Source organism: Schistocerca cancellata, chromosome 9 (assembly GCF_023864275.1).
Source record: "Schistocerca cancellata isolate TAMUIC-IGC-003103 chromosome 9, iqSchCanc2.1, whole genome shotgun sequence".
Taxonomy (NCBI): Eukaryota; Metazoa; Arthropoda; class Insecta; order Orthoptera; family Acrididae; genus Schistocerca; species Schistocerca cancellata.
Window position 1 is genome coordinate 336,779,229 of NC_064634.1, and position 17,599 is coordinate 336,796,827.

The following is a 17,599-nucleotide window of genomic DNA, read 5'->3' on the forward strand; positions in this document are numbered from 1 at the left end:
CGACCAAACCCACGGGCCCAGACTGACATACCCAGTGGAAAGCCAGGTACTCCGTTTTGTGAAGACTGGCGAGGACCAGGCTGGAGGAGGTGCAGCAGAGTCCTAGGGTGACGCCCATGGAGGAGCTCTGCGGGGCTGCGGTCTCCCATTGGTGTGGTCCGGTATGCCGTCAGGAAAAACGTCAACGCCTCCTCCGCAGGAAATTCGTGCACATACTTTTTCATCTGTGTCTTAAAGGTGCGCACCATGCGCTCAGCTTCCCCATTCGATTGTGGATGGAAGGGGGGAGAGCAAACGTGCCGAATACCGAAGCGCCTACAAAAATCCTGGAAGGTCTGCGAAAGAAACTGCGGTCCATTGTCCGAGACCAGGGTGATTGGCAGACCTTCCACAGAAAAGATTTTTGCTAGTGCCTGGATTGCAACTTCTGAAGTGGTTGAGGAGCAGCGAACCACATATGGGAATCGGGAATAAGCATCAATGACAATGAGCCAAAAGCCATTGAGAAACGGGCCCGCAAAATCGATGTGAACACGTTCCCATGCCTGGGTTGCCGGCGGCCATGAAGAGAACGCTGCCCTGGGAGATGCTTGTTGACTCGCACACTGGGAACAGGCGGCCACCAAGTGCTCAATTTCTCTGTCAATACCGGGCCAGTACACATGTCTGCGAGCCAAGGTTTTAGTACGGGAAACACCCCAGTGCCCCGCATGTAATAACTTGAGGACCTCCCTTCGTAAACTTGCAGGAACAACCACGCGAGGAGCTGTATCATCGGTAGCCAGAAGGAGAACTCCTTCCAAGACCGAGAGACGGTCTCGTAGAAGAAAATAATTACGAAGAGGGTCCGAGGCCCGGCCCGGAGGGCGGGACGACCACCCCTGCTGAATGAGGCGAACTACTTGCCGGAGAACCAGGTCAGCCGCCGTTTCCCTGGCGACTCGAGAACTAGTGATCGGGAAGCCATCAACCGCTTGGCAGGACGCCACATCCAAATGAAAACACATAATCTCCTCTCGATCAAATGTAGGGTCCGGGCCCATCGGAAGACGGGAAAGAGCGTCGGCGTTGGCATGCTGGCCTGTAGGGCGAAAACGAATGTCATAATGGTATTTAGAGAGGAACAAGGCCCAGCGCTGGAGTCTGTGGGCTGCCCTATCCGGAATCTGAGAGGCGGGGCCAAATAACGATATTAACGGCTTATGGTCAGTGATTAACTGAAACTTCGTGCCATACAAGAAAGGGTGAAACTTGGTAACAGCGTAGACAATGGCCAAAGCCTCTTTTTCCACCTGGGAGTAATGGGCCTGCGCGGGACTAAGCATTTTCGACGCAAACGCCAGTGGTTGCTCGGATCCATCTGCGTTGCGATGGGCCAGGACCGCCCCCACCCCATACTGCGAAGCATCCGTAGCCAGGACCAACGGCTTATGGGGATCAAAAGTAGCCAAACAAGGGGCTGACGTGAGGAGGCCCTTCAACGAGGTGAACGCTCGCTCGCATGCAGGCGACCAATCAAAAGGAACACCCTTGTGCAGAAGGCAGTACAGGGGGTGGGCTATAGTGGAAGCCCTGGGAATGAACCGGTGGTAATAGGCTATCTTGCCTAAAAAAGCTTGTAACTCCTTCAGCGAAGTGGGCCGAGGAAGGTTGACGATACCTTGGACCAAACTTCCTAGTGGCTGGATGCCGTGCCGAGAGATGGTGTAGCCCACATACTCAATGGACGGTTGGAAGAAGGTTGACTTATGCAGGTTGCAACGCAAGCCCACAGACCTGAATTTGAGAAAGAGGGTGCGAAGGTTGTGCAAGTGGTCCGTCGTGCTGCGGCCCGTGACAATGATGTCATCCAGGTAATTAGTACAATGAGGGATTGTCGACGTGACATGCTCAAGATAACGCTGGAATATCGCCGGGGCACTGGATATCCCAAAAGCCAACCGCTGGTATTGGTAAAGGCCAAACGGGGTGTTGACGACTGCCAGCCGTTTGGAGTCCTCATCAAGTGGTATCTGATGATAAGCCTCTGACAGATCGATTTTCGAAAAATAGTGGCCTCCCGCCACGGCGGAGAACAATTCATCAGCACGAGGCAAAGGATAGGTGTCCACCACCAATTGGGAATTAATGGTGGCCTTAAAATCGCCACAAAGACGTAATTTTCCCGAGGGCTTCTTGACAATAACGAGGGGCGAAGCCCACTCACTGGAAGAAATGGGAAGAACGACCCCTAGGGCTGTCAGCCGGTCGAGCTCTTCCTTTACCTGAGGGCGGAGAGCCAAGGGGATCTGCCTCGCGCGTAGAAAACGCGGGCGAGCAGACGCCTTCAACGTTAAGTGAGCTTCAAAATCTGAAACACGCCCCAGGCCCTCCTCAAAAATATCTGGAAAGTCTGAGATCAAAGATTCCAATGAGGGATAGGGAACGTCTTCGGAGACTAACTGTATGGTGTCAGCGATAGAAAAACCGAAAGCTTGAAAGGCATCCAGGCCAAAAAGGTTGGCGGAGCTCGCATCACTGACAACAATAAAAGTAATAGGCCGAGTGACTGATTTGTAAGTCACGTCGGTAGTGAATTGACCCAGGAGGGGAATGAACTGTTTACCATAACCGCGTAGACGCCGGTAAACTGGCGCCAACGGGGGCGATCCAAGGTCGGAATACGTTTGTGCATTCAACAACGAAACTGCCGCGCCCGTATCTACCTGCAGTTGATACCGGCGCGACCGAACCGACACCTCAATAAAGAGTTTGCGTGCCGATGCGTCGGGAGCCTGGCCCGATGAAACTTCCTGAATGTCAACGTCCATGTCCTCTGTACTTGCTTCCTTCGATTCCTTTGAGGCTGAGCGGCAAACTTTAGCAATGTGACCGTTTTTATGACATTTGCGACAAACGGCCCAACGCTGGGGGCACTTTGACCGATCGTGATGTATATAGCACGACGCACAGGACGGCAACAGGGGCCGGCGGCCGGAATTCTGTTTACGCGCCGCGCGGGAGCGGCCGTAACGGCCGGATTGTACCGCTCGCACGTCGTCCACCCCGGACACAGTGGACGCGGCCGCGCTGCCCTGAACCTCCGCGACGTCGCACCACGCCTCCAGCTGTTGACCTGCTGCGTGAGAGACTTCATACGATTGAGCAATGGACAGGACTTCCTCGAGGGAAGGGTCTTCTAACTGCAGGGCCCGTTGCCGGACCTCCCGATCAGGGGCCGAACGAACAATGATGTCGTGGACCATAACATGGGCATACGACTCCCGCGACTGCTCCGTGACAAAATGACACTTGCGACTAAGACCGTGCAGGGTAGCGGCCCACGCCCGGTAAGACTGATGGGGCTGTTTCTTGCATTGATAGAACTTGACCCTAGCCGCCACAACATGCGTGCGGTGCCGATAATATGAAGACAGCAATGAACACAATGCGTCAAACGACAGGGACGAGGGTTCCTGCAACGGCGCTAGCTGCCGCAAAACTTGATACAGCGAGGGAGATATCCAAGACAAGAAGAGAGCACGACATACCTCCGCCTCGGCAACATGAAACGCCTGGAAATGCTGCCGAAGGCGATGTTCATATGCGTCCCAATCCTCTGCCGTCTCGTCATACGGGGGAAAGGGAGGAGGAAACTGCGCCGGAGCAGACGGCGTGGAGAGCAACGCCGGAAGCACTTGTTTCATGGTGGCCATGAGCTCCGTCTGCTGCGCAACCGCGATCTTTCTGGTGGCTACTACAAATATTAATTCAGCTTTATCTGCATTCTCAATACTTACCAATACTGCAAAAAGCAACTGATAATTTGTAATAGGTGTTACTTGAGTGGCTAATTCGAGAAAACCGTAACTGTGAACCGTAGTGTCAGAGAAACTATCAACGAATGGTAACCTGAAACATATAAATGTCTGTACCATCTGAGCCTTGCTGATTCTATCCATTACTGTAAGGACTTCACTATTTTCCTGATCTCTTAATTGTGCTATCCATTGATGGTAGTCCTACTCTGCTTCTGTAAAATTTCATACATTGTAGGATAGCTATATTATTCCCTTGATCTTATGTGGAACATTTTATTCCACACCAAGCTACTGATATTTCTCGAAGATGTTATTGCTTACCACACCATCTTGTTCATCATTTCTACCACTTGTTTCACAATATCTGAATCTGTTAACTTTTTACTTCTGTTTCCCCATCAGTGTGGGTCCTGGAGTATTCCTCCTCCTCCTACTCCTCCTCCTCCTCCTCCTCCTCCTCCTGCACTCACTCTTGCTCACATAAAATTTTGTAACCATATTAATCCAGTCAGTTTTATCCATGCATCTGTTTGCTGTAGCACTTCATTTTGTTTTTCTCAGATCCTTAGATCAGCAGCAAAGACCATTAACTTATCATTGTCCTCTCCAACTCTTTGAATCATGAAAACAGGCATGCAGCAAGGTTTTACAGTTCAAGTAAAGTGAAAGATTCAAAAATTGTTAATTTGTAATTATGTCACATAAAATATACAGGGTGTTACAAAAAGGTATGGCCAAACTTTCAGGAAGCATTCCTCACACACAAAGAAAGAAAATATGTTATGCGGACATGTGTCCGGAAACACTTACTTTCCATGTTAGAGCTCATTTTATTACTTCTCTTCAGATCACATTAACCATGTAATGGAAACACACAGCAACAGAACGTACTAGCGTGACTTCAAACACTTTGTTACAGGAAATGTTCAAAATGTCCTCCGTTAGCGAGGATACATACACCCACCCTCCGTCGCATGGGATCCCTGATGCGCTGATGCAGCCGTGGAGAATGGCGTATTGTATCACAGCCGTCCACAATACGAGCACGAAGAGTCTCTACATTTGGTACCGGGGTTGCGTAGACAAGAGTTTTCAAATGCCCCCATAAATGAAAGTCAAGAGGGTTGAGGTCAGGAGAGCGTGGAGGCCATGGAATTGGTCCGCCTCTACCAATCCATCGGTCACTGAATCTGTTGTCGAGAAGCGTATGAACACTTCGACTGAAATGTGCAGGAGCTCCATCGTGCATGAACCACATGTTGTGTCATACTTGTAAAGGCACATGTTCTAGCAGCACAGGTAAAGTATCCCGTATTAAATCATGATAACGTGCTCCATTGAGTGCAGGTGGACGAAACTAAAATGAGCTCTAACATTACACATGTCCACATAACATCTTTTCTTTATTTGTGTGTGAGGAATGTTTCCTGAAAGTTTGGCCGTACCTTTTTGTAACACCTTGTATATCTGTTTCTCTGGTAATCTGATGGAGTCACAGTCATTTACTTTTTCATGCAGTTTTTGGAGAAAAAACGCATAGTTTAAGTTTTGCTTTTATTTGTATTAGTTTGTCTTTGTGCAGCTACTGCGCAGGCTTATCAACCATTGTCATTTTTTCACTTTTCACCTTTTCTGCTTTGGGTTCAGTCGTTACAAGAGTTGTATCATCAGCATACATTACCCACTTTTTGTAGGGTGTAGACGTATGCAGATCATTCATATATATTGAGAAAAGAGTAGACAAAATGGGAATAATTGACAGGATATTTGATTTATGATTATTTACTGTAACGGCTGGTTACCTGTCCAACAGGTATGGTTTGAGTAATGGTAGTTCATTGTTGTCAAGACTACTTTGTTCCAATTTAGATATTAGGATACTATATGATTACAGAGCCAAATACTTTGCTTAGATCAAGGTGTGTTGCACAGGCAAAAAATTGGTTTCAAAACATCTGAGAATATCTTTCAACTAGATATTTCACAGCTTCAGTGGTGGATAGGCTGGACTCAAAGCCACACAGCAAAGAAAGGATAAGTTCATTGTTCTCCAAGTAGCTGCATAGTTGCTCTTTCATGCTGTGTTCAATGACTTTAGATATTATGGGAATAAGGGCTGTTGATCTTTAGTTATGAATGTTTTAATCTACCTTCTTATAAATTGGGACAACAGTTGCATCAAATTTTGCCTCTAGTGGGGTTGAGCGTTGCGCCTTGCAACACTTTTCACACTTTTGCTTCTAGTCAGCTCAGTAACAGAAGTGTAATCTATTTCCTTATTCCATATTTAAAAGATAGCATTCTCATTTTGAGTGCTCTAGTCATTTTTCTGAAATTACAAAAAACATTCTATAAAAGTATAGTTTTTCCAAATGTGAAAAAATGTTCCACATTACAAGATGGTCATGTACCTTGAAAGAGAGTTTAACAGTCTATCTTCTACCTTATTAGGTACTCTGCTGCATACCAATAATCTATATGTGAAATTGAATTAAGTAGAAGTTTCTCAAAAACCAGTTATAAATTGCATATGTTTTGAAATAGGAACTCTTGTAAACTAACATAAATTTCAATTTTCAATACTGATAATATTGTTAAGACATTAAAGGACATCAGTTCATTTACAGATATCACATTTTCCATATTAGAAAACCTCCTTCTGTTTCAAGATGAAAGATTGTACCAAACCAACAGTTTGTGGCTTAATGTCCTCAGCTTGTTTAACTAGTTTTAAAAATATACAGAATTTTACTCACCATAAAATACTGTAGCTGAAGAATTAACGATTATCTTACTTATAGCTGTAATGTATTATATAGCACTTAAAAATGTAGAACGTAAAATATTTGCAATTGCTGTGCAAAACACAATTTAATGTCCCACAACCATAAAAACAATAGAAAATGCTGTAAAACACACATGGCCATCTCTGTGTGCATTGGTTCTTGAGATTGTAAAATTGGTCACTAGATTGAAACACCCAAACACCATGTGTTCCTAGGTTCACTATCCTCAAAGTGCATACTCTGCCCTACCATGGAAGTTGTTGCCCAAGTCTTAACGCACAGCCTATCATCCCGTCCCTTTTTCTGTCTGTGTTTTCCAAATTTTTCTTTTTTCACCAGTCCTGCGGAGAATTTCCTTGTGTATCGTGCTACTAGTGTATGTGGATGTGAGTGCTCAGAGTGCAGTGTCGCCGCATGAGTGTACTTAAATCAGCCACCAACTGTATCAGTGTGGGCTGACCATTAGAAGCTGCCTGTAGGAAGCATGCACATGGCGTGGTCTTTCCCACGCTGTCTTTTGGTGGCTCGCACATATACATGTGTGGAGCAGCACTTACTTGTACTCACTATGTTCTTTTAGTTTGTAGTTTACGTTTTTATTCAGCGATTTGTGAATAAAGGCATATTTGTGTTACTTGGATCAGTTTCATGTATTGCCGACGAGTTTGGAAGGGTTTCCACATGTGCAGTCTTTCAGTGTGGTTACATCAGGTTTAGTCCTTTTGGACGCCATGCTACAATCTCTGAATGAACAGCTCACTTTGCAAGTGACCACTTTGTCAGCATCCATTGACAGACAGGGTAACATTCCACCAGCCTATCCACCCACTTTTCCTCTGTATGATGATTCAGCTGAGAATTAGGAAGCTTATGAAAAATGACTCAAGACAGCATTTTTCAGCTTTGTGTCACAGACCTGAATTTGTGCATAGCCCTATTCCTCTCGTTTATTCCACCTAAAGTGTATCAATTACTGTGTCATCTTGCCCATTACAAGAACCGGTAGTTCTTACCTTTGATCAGATGTGCAGTTTATTGTCCAGCTACCATCATAAATGAACGCTAGTCATAGCAGCACGAGTTGAATTCTACCGATGCCGCATGAAACCAAACCAGTCATATAGGGCTTGGGCAGCCAAACTTCACAGCCTTTGCCATAAGTGTCAGTTCGTTACTGATGCCCGTAATGACTCTTATGCAGACTCCATGGTGTGTGATGCAATAATCTGTTTAGCTCTGGACAAAGAAGTGCACCAGAAGGCTTCCCTCTGTGAAACCCTCACCTTTACAGAATCTTTGCAAATAGCACAATCTCTTGCATTTTCTCGGGCAGTGGGTGCCTAAACTGAAGCATGGAAGGGGGGGGGGGGGATGTGGCAGTCATTTTTTTTATCAGTTTACCTATTTTCAGCATCCTTCTAGAGCACTGCAAGTCAAACATTTCAGTTCCCTTTCTTTCCAGTTTTCCCACAGTCCATGGTTAACTGCGATACAATGCTGTGCCACACACATGCATTCTCAGATATTTCTTCCTCAGTTTAAGGCTGATATTTGATGCTGGCAGAATTCCCTCAACCTGTGATGGAAATAAAAGAAAGGTCCAAATGTGGGCCAAAAAATTTACCTGCACTAACATGCTTTTTATGTCCTTGCTTCGTTCAGCAAGTTTTGTTATACTTCTAAGGTAGCAGAATTCCTTAACTTTGTCTACTTGTTGGTCCTCAGTTTTGATGTTAAGTTCATCACTAACCTCATTTCTGCTGCTCCTCACAACTCTTTATCTTTCTTCAGTGTACTCTCAAATAATAATGTGAATTCAGTAAACTGTTCTTGCCATTCAATATGTCATGTAATTCTTTGTAACTTTACTGATAAAAACCATGTCATCAGCAAATCTTATCATAGATATCTTCTCATCCTGAATTTTAGGCCCACATTTGGACCTTTCTTTTATTTCCATCACTGCTTCTTCAATGTATAGCTGGGACACTAGTGGTTAAAGACTACTTCCCTGTCTTGCACCCTTTTTAATCTGATTCCTTCATTCTTGTTACATTCTTATTGTTCCCTCTTGGTTCTCAAACATATTGTGGATTTTCCAGATCCATAAATCCTATGAATGTGTCTTGATTTTTTTAAAGTCTTACTTTCATTATTAATCACAGTGTTAGAATGCCTCTTTGGTGCCCTTATCTTTCTGATAACCAAACTGATTGTCATTGAATAGACTAATGATTTTCTTTTCAATTTTTTTGTATGTTATTTTACTTCGGTGCATGATAGTTAAGCTGATTGTGTGATAGCTGCTCTTGCAAGATTTGGGGTTGTGTGCTTGGTATTTTTCCTAAAGTCTGGTGGTACGTTTCCATACTTACAGATTCATCGCACTGACTTCAGTAGACATTTGGTTGCTACTTCCTCCAGTGATTTCCAAAATTATTATCTATCCCTTCTGCCTTATTAGATTGGATCCTCCGTGTGTTCCATGTTGACTCTCATTTCATCCTCAGTCATGTCATCAGACAAGTCCTACTCCTTGTAGAGACCTTTCCCCATACCTACTCTCACTTCTGCACTTAACAATGGAATTCTCATTGCACTTTATTGTTGGTGCCTTTGCTTTTAATTTTAGAGATGGCTGTTTTGAGTTTTCTATGTGCCAAATCAGTCCTTCCAATGACCATTTCTTCTTTTATTTCTTTACATTTTTTTATGCAGCCATTTTGCCTTGGCATCCTGCACGTCCCATTCCCAAGTGACTGAATTACCATGAACATTTTTGTAATTTCTTCTTTCATTGATCATCTGAAATATATCCTCTTTTACCTGAGGTTTCTTTGCTGTTACCTCCCTTGTACCTGTGTTTTTCTGTCCAACTTCTGTGATTGTCCATTTTAGAGATTCCCATTCCTCTTCAATCGAACTATCTACTGTGGTACACAATCTATAAACTGACATGAATCCACTTGAAAGTAATTTGTGTACACTACTTTCAGAATTATTTTCATTGTGTATTTATCCATTTTGTGCTGTGCTGCACTGAAATATTTTGTTATAGCCTCAAGTTCAGTGCTAGCACCCTCCAGTACATAAATTTCATTGCTTAATGAAAATGTGCACCTTCTGGTAAGCTTTGTCACATGAAAGTGGTGTGGTATTAGCAGAAATCAGCTTCATGTAAAAGTGACCAGTTGCTGTACTTATTGCCTCAATTATTTTATTTACAATGGCTGAGGAACTTCACCTCTTAAGTATAAAATTTTTAACTATAGCATTTCAGAACTCCCATACATTTTCTGCAGTGTATGTTAATTATTGTTTCTGTTCCTTATTTGGAATGTCACATGTATCTGATATTAGAGGAAGGCCTCTTGCCTAATTATGCTTGCTGGTTTCACATACAATATAATATTTGTCAAATTTTCTAAATTTATACCACTTTCTTTTAGGAGTGTCAGGACTTACGATAGTTAACTTTGTGTAGACTGTTTGTTTTTGTTACTTGCCTGCATGTGCACTTTGTATTTGGTATTTTGGGTTACTGTCTTCCAAAAGCAAGGTTATAATAAACATCTTTGTAAAATAAGTATTTTATCCTTACATTTTGGTATATTTTTCTGGATCAGTTGATTAACAAAATTGTTTCTCCCTCCTCTAGCAGATCGGAAATGTCAGAAGTAGGAAACAGCACCGAACCTTCATCTTCTGCCGCTGTCACTGTGGAGCATACCACAGCTAATGCAAGAGACATCATTCCTTTTCCTCCAGGTGCTCAGTCTGTACCTTCAAGCAGTAATACCGAAAGAACACAGACACTTCCACTGCAAAATACTCACCCTTCAAATACACCATCTGAACCAGCACCTCCAACAAAGCCCCGTATACCTCTGCCCCTGCTTAGCCCGAGAACACAGAAAAAGAGGAATTTGTTGTTGTCAAGTGAGTAAACCATTTTTAACTTGATATTGTCCAATTTCATAGTTGACTTGTAAGAAGTTAAAACTTTTTGATGTTTATATTAATTTAGCTGTCGTGTATATACAACTCCATTTGTTACCTTTGCTCAGCAGCTATTCAGTTTTCCACATCTCTGCATGTTGTTTGTTTGGAAAAATATATTTGCCACCTGGGGCAAAAATTATAGAGGGCCTAGTCAAAAATAAATGTAGCCAGTTTGTCATGTTGGATTCTGAAGTGAGCATGCTAAATTTTACAATAATTAGTCATTTTAACGTTTTTGCTGTCTTACTTGCTAGCGTAATGCTACTTTTGGAGTGCGTGAGTGGGTTCCTTTTTTCATTAGTGTCTGTATTAAAGGTGCTGCAACAGTAAGCTGCGCATTCATCTGAATGTGTGTGTGTGTGTGTGTGTGTGTGTGTGTGTGTGTGTGTGTGTGTGCATCCGTCCGTCCTTCCGTCCGTCTGCCTATGTTATTCGGTAAACTCTTACCTTTATTCCTAAATTATTTAGAATAATAAATTATGTTGAATAACTCAGTAGTAGACTTCAGGTCTAGTTTATTATATTTGAGGAGGAGAAAATTATTGATCTGTGATACATAAATTTTGAGTTTACTTGTTGAATTTAAGTGGCCAGAAATTTTGTTAATAGTAATGGTTAGGAGAATGTCACTTGTTTCCCAGTAGGGCTCATTTCTATCAACAAATGGAAATGAAGTCTCATATTGACTCTTAAGATATTCTTCATTCACTAAAATTGTTACTAGGACGTCGCAACATACCAGCAGCTGAGGCTACTGTGGGTGCTGAAAAATCAGGATGGCTGGTGCGTCGATGCCGGCAAGGAGGTGCTGGTGCTGCATGGGTGCGGGCTTGGTGTGTGCTCCGAGCACCGGTCTTTTACGGCTTCCGTACACGTGAAGCAGCACATGCGGATATCATGGTGTCATTACCAGGATTTACTGCAGCACCTGCTACAGAGGTTAAATCGAAGAGCTTTGCTTTCAAGATATACCATACAGGCAAGCATTGCTCTGACTGTTACTCAGGTGTCACATACAAACAATGAATAGTGGCTTTTATACTACACAAACCACTTTTTAAGTTTTTTATATAATATATATATAATAAGAAAGCGCTGGCAGGTCGATAGACACACAAACAAACACACAAAATTCTAGCTTTCGCAACCAACGGCTGCTTTGTCAGGAAAGAGGGAAGGAGAGGGAAAGACGAAAGGATTTGGGTTTTAAGGGAGAGGGTAAGGAGTCATTCCAATCCCGGGAGCGGAAAGACTTACCTTAGGGGGAAAAAAGGACGGGTAAACACGCGCACACACACACATATCCATCCACACATATACAGACACAAGCAGACATATTTAAAGGCAAAGAGTTTGGGCAGAGATGTCAGTCAAGGCGGAAGTGCAGAGGCAAAGATGTTGTTGAAAGACAGGTGAGGTTTGAGTGGCGGCAACTTGAAATTAGTGGAGATTGAGCCCTGGTGGATAACGGGAAGAGAGGAAATATTGAAGGACACGTTCCCATCTCCGGAGTTCGGATAGGTTGGTGTTAGTGGGAAGTATCCAGATAACCCGGACGGTGTAACACTGTGCCAAGATGTGCTGGCCGTGCACCAAGGCATGTTTAGCCACAGGGTGATCCTCATTACCAACAAACACTGTCTGCCTGTGTCCATTCATCGAATGGACAGTTTGTTGCTGGTCATTCCCACATAGAAAGCGTCACAGTGTAGGCAGGTCAGTTGGTAAATCACGTGGGTGCTTTCACACGTGGCTCTGCCTTTGATCATGTACACCTTCCGGGTTACAGGACTGGAGTAGGTGGTGGTGGGAGGGTGCATGGGACAGGTTTTACACCGGGGGCGGTTACAAGGGTAGGAGCCAGAGGGTAGGGAAGGTGGTTTGGGGATTTCATAGGGATGAACCAAGAGGTTACGAAGGCTAGGTGGACGGCAGAAAGACACTCTTGGTGGAGTGGGGAGGATTTCATGAAGGATGGATCTCATTTCGGGGCAGGATTTGAGGAAGTCGTATCCCTGCTGGAGAGCCACATTCAGAGTCTGATCCAGTCCCGGGAAGTATCCTGTCACAAGTGGGGCAGTTTTGGGGTTCTTCTGTGGGAGGTTCGGGGTTTGAGGGGATGAGGAAGTGGCTCTGGTTATTTGCTTCTGTATCAGGTCGGGATGGTAGTTGTGGGATGCGAAAGCTTTTTTCAGGTTGTTGGCGTAATGGTTCAGGGATTCAGGACTGGAGCATATTCGTTTTCCACGAAGGCCTAGGCTGTAGGGAAGGGACCGTTTGATGTTGAATGGGTGGCAGCTGTCATAATGGAGGTACTGTTGCTTGTTGGTGGGTTTGATGTGGACAGATGTGTGAAGCTAGCCATTGGACAGATGGAGGTCAACGTCAAGGAAAGTGGCATGGAATTTGGAGTAGGACCAGGTGAATCTGATGAAACCAAAGGAATTGAGGTTGGAGAGGAAATTCTGTAGTTCTTCTTCACTATGAGTCCATATCATGAAGATGTCATCAATAAATCTGTACCAAACTTTGGTTGGCAGGCTTGGGTAACCAAGAAGGCTTCCTCTAAGCGACCCATAAATAGGTTGGCATACGAGGGGGCCATCCTGGTACCCATGGCTGTTCCCTTTAATTGTTGGTATGTCTGGCCTTCAAAAGTGAAGAAGTTGTGAGTCAGGATGAAGCTGGCTAAGGTGATGAGGAAAGAGGTTTTAGGTAGGGTGGCAGGTGATCGGCGTGAAAGGAAGTGCTCCATTGCAGCGAGGCCCTGGACGTGCGGGATATTTGTGTATAGGGAAGTGGCATCAATGGTTACAAGGATGGTTTCCGGGGATAACAGACTGGGTAAGGATTCCAGGCGTTCGAGAAAGTGGTTGGTGTCTTTGATGAAGGATGGGAGACTGCATGTAATGGGTTGAAGGTGTTGATCTACGTAGGCAGAGATACGTTCTGTGGGGGCTTGGTAACCAGCTACAATGGGGCGGCCAGGATGTTTGGGTTTGTGAATTTTAGGTAGAAGGTTGGAGTGCGGGGTGTCGGTGGGGTCAGGAGGTTGATGGAGTCAGGTGAAAGGTTTTGTAGGGGGCCTAAGGTTCTGAGGATTCCTTGAAGCTCCGCCTGGACATCAGGAATGGGATTACCTTGGCAAACTTTGTATGTAGTGTTGTCTGAAAGCTGATGCAGTCCCTCAGTCACATACTCCCGACGATCAAGTACCACGGTCGTGGAACCCTTGTCAGCCGGAAGGATGATGATGGATTGGTCAGCTTTCAGATCACGAATAGCCTGGGCTTCGGCTGTGGTGATGTTGGGAGTAGGATTATGGTTTTTCAAGAAAGATTGAGAGGCAAGGCTGGAAGTGAGAAATTCCTGGAAGTTTTGGAGAGGGTGATTTTGAGGAAGAGGAGGTGGGTCCTGCTGTGATGGAGGACGGAACTGTTCCAGGCAGGGTTCAATTTGGATAGTGCCTTGGGGAGTTGGATCATTAGGAGTGGGATCAGGATTATTTTTATTCGTGGCAAAGGGATATTTCCAGCAGAGACTACAAGTGTAGGACAGTATATCTTTGACAAGGGCAGTTTGGTTGAATCTGGGAGTGGGGCTTAAGGTGAGGCCTTTGGATAGGACAGAGGTTTCGGATTGGGAGAGAGGTTTGGAGGAAAGGTAAACTACTGAATTGGAGTGTTGTGGTTCCACATTGTGTTGGCTAGAATTTTGAGGTGTTGGGGGGAGTGGTGCTGGAAGTGGGAGGTTGAGGTTTGTTGGAAAGGTTGTGGAGGGTGAGTGAGTTGCCTTTCCGGAGGTGGGAAACCAGGAGATTGGATAGTTTTTTGAGGTGGAGGGTGGCATGCTGTTCTAATTTGCGGCTGGCCTGTAGGAGGATGCTATGAACAGCTGGTGTGGATGTGGGAGAGGAAAGACTGAGGACTTTGATTAGGGATAGGAGTTGACGGGTGTGTTCATTGGCTGAGTCGATGTATAGGTGAAGGATTAGGCGGGTGTGGGCTATGGCTTGTGCAGTTTGGAACTGTTATGGGGACTGATGGAAAGAAGGATTACAGCCAGAGATGGGAACTTTAAGTCTGAGGCCTTTGGGGGTAATGCCAAATGTCAGACAAGCATGAGTAAATAAAATATGGGAGCATAATCTGGCTATGGTGAAGGCATGTTTGCGGAGGGAATGGAAATTTCCTTTGTGGAATGTTTCCTTCTATTATATATATATATATATATATATATATATATATATATATATATATATATATATATATTTAAAAAGAAAGATGATGAGACTTACCCAACAAAAGCGCTGGCAGGTCGATAGACACACAAATAAACACAAACATACACACAAAACTCTAGCTTTCGCAACCAACGGTTGCCTCGTCAGGAAAGAGGGAAGGAGAAGGAAAGACAAAAGGATATGGGTTTTAAGGGAGAGGGTAAGGAGTCATTCCAATCCCGGGAGCGGAAAGACTTACCTTAGGGGGAAAAAAGGACAGGTATACACTCGCACACACACACATATCCATCCATACACACAAGACACAAGCAGACATGTCTGCTTGTGTCTTGTGTGTATGGATGGATATGTGTGTGTGTGCGAGTGTATACCTGTCCTTTTTTCCCCCTAAGGTAAGTCTTTCCGCTCCCGGGATTGGAATGACTCCTTACCCTCTCCCTTAAAACCCATATCCTTTTGTCTTTCCTTCTCCTTCCCTCTTTCCTGACGAGGCAACCGTTGGTTGCGAAAGCTAGAGTTTTGTGTGTATGTTTGTGTTTATTTGTGTGTCTATCGACCTGCCAGCGCTTTTGTTGGGTAAGTCTCATCATCTTTCTTTTTAAATATATTTTTCCCACGTGGAATGTTTCCCTCTATTATATTCATATATATATATATATATAAACAAAGATGATGTGACTTACCAAATGAAAGTGCTGGCAGGTCGACAGACACACAAACGAACACAAACATACACACAAAATTCAAGCTTTCGCAGCAAACTGTTGCCTCATCAGGAAAGAGGGAAGGAGAGGGAAAGACGAAAGGATTTGGGTTTTAAGGGAGAGGGTAAGGAGTCATTCCAATCCCGGGAGCGGAAAGACTTGCCTTAGGGGGAAAAAAGGACAGGTATACACTCGCGCGCGCGCACACACACACACACACACACACACAGACACAAGCAGACATTTATAAAGGCAAAAGCTTTTTTCCCCCCTAAGGTAAGTCTTTCCGCTCCCGGGATTGGAATGACTCCTTACCCTCTCCCTTAAAACCCAAATCCTTTCGTCTTTCCCTCTCCTTCCCTCTTTCCTGATGAGGCAACCGTTGGTTGCGAAAGCTTGAATTTTGTGTGTTTGTTTGGCAATAAATGACATTTGTGCATGAATTGTTTGGTAAGAATATCATCTTTGAGATTTTGCTGTGTCTATGGGGAGCCATGGTGGCTAATTTGATGAATTTATGGTACAGCATGCGAAGAAGATGCCATCTGCAGGATATAAGTTTCAAACATTGATAGTTTGGCTTCTCATGTTTGAATTTCTGTTAATAGGTATTTTCATCAGATCTGTTGTAGTTTTTATGTCCTTTTTTCTTTTTTCCCCCATGTGTGTTCTTGTGATGACATAATAGCTATTTTGCATGTAAATTGTTGGGTGAGGGTGAGGGGGGAAACAACACTACTATAATTGATTGTAGAGTATAGCAGTACTCATACCATTACACAAAGGGCAATTTATAATTTAACTACATCTTTTGTGTGGTTTAAGCATCTTGACGATAAGAACTTCATAAGAGATTATTAAAGCCTTTGTTCGCAGAATCACACCATACAGTGTTTAAAGCCAAGGTTTAGAGTTTGCATATCAGCTGCATCTGATAATTCAGTTTTTTTAGATCTATGAGTGCACTTCAAGTAGATCACTGTTTTTTTACTCTAAGGTTGAATGATTATAATATTACCTTCAAAATTAAACAATATACCTTTCTGTTTTACCACAGATATTGTTACAGTTAAAGCGATCAACAAATTGTTCTTCAAGTAAGAGACTGACACCAACAGGTTGTCACACATACAAATGGGAATCAAATTATTTTAATTCTGTAGAAGGCTTTTTTAATTACTACAATAATAGTTGTTCAGTAATTTTGTAATGCCTGCCAATATTTTCCCATATTTTCTTGTTCCATCACCACCATGATCATTTTCACAGCCCATCCCACAGAAAAGGTAACTGATGTGAAATAAAATAAGACATTGGTTGTTCATAGTGTACATGCATTTTTTATTCAAAATAGTCTCCTTGTGAGTCAATACACAACTGTAAGTGTTGGAAAAAATGTTCAAAACAATTCTGATAGTCAACAGTTGGAATTGCCTTCAGGACTATTGTCATAGCCACCTAGATATCGGAAATCATGTCGAAAAGCCATCCTTTCACCTCCCCCCCCCCCCCCCCCCCCCCATTTTCAGTTTGAGAAACAGCCAGAAGTCGCACAGAGCCAAATCTGACGAATATGGAGGGTGGTAAAGTGTAGTGATACCTTTTTGGAGGCCAAGAAATGATGTATGATCATACTTCAGTGTGCTGGAGTATTATCATGCAACAAACACCATGTTCTTTGGTTGCAGTATTCAGGCCTCGCCCAAACAGTCCTCACTTGTAAACGAGTTAGAATTCCCAAGTAATAATGTGTGTACACCATTTGATCTTCTGAAGCGAATTCTTTAGGAACAATTCCTTTGGAATCAAAGAAGACTGTGAGCAGTGTCGTGCGTGGCTTTTCTGCATTCAGACTTTTTTTGGTTTCGGAGATTCTGGTCCTTTCCATTCCAAGCTCTAGCGCATTGTAAGTGCCTCATACTAAAGACACCATGTTGCATCACCTGTTATGATTCACGACAAGAAGTCTGGATCCCCATCAGCAAATTGTTTCATTTCTCTGCAGTGTTTTTGATCGTCTATGAGCGAGTGGGGTACAAAGCGACATCAGATGTTCTTTTTGCC

General features: G+C 43.8%; 1 protein-coding gene across 3 annotated transcripts in view; it reads left to right on the forward strand.

Moving 5' to 3' along the window:
- LOC126101604 (connector enhancer of kinase suppressor of ras 2) overlaps positions 1-17,599 on the forward strand; it is a 157,608-nt gene that overhangs the window by 61,456 nt on the left and 78,553 nt on the right. For 2 of the 3 annotated variants that reach the window (XM_049912283.1, XM_049912281.1), the window contains 2 exons: positions 10,245-10,525; positions 11,313-11,567. In XM_049912283.1, coding sequence (XP_049768240.1) covers positions 10,245-10,525; positions 11,313-11,567 — 536 coding nt within the window. The remainder of the gene's footprint in view (positions 1-10,244; positions 10,526-11,312; positions 11,568-17,599) is intronic. The other variant, XM_049912282.1, reaches the window with a different exon arrangement.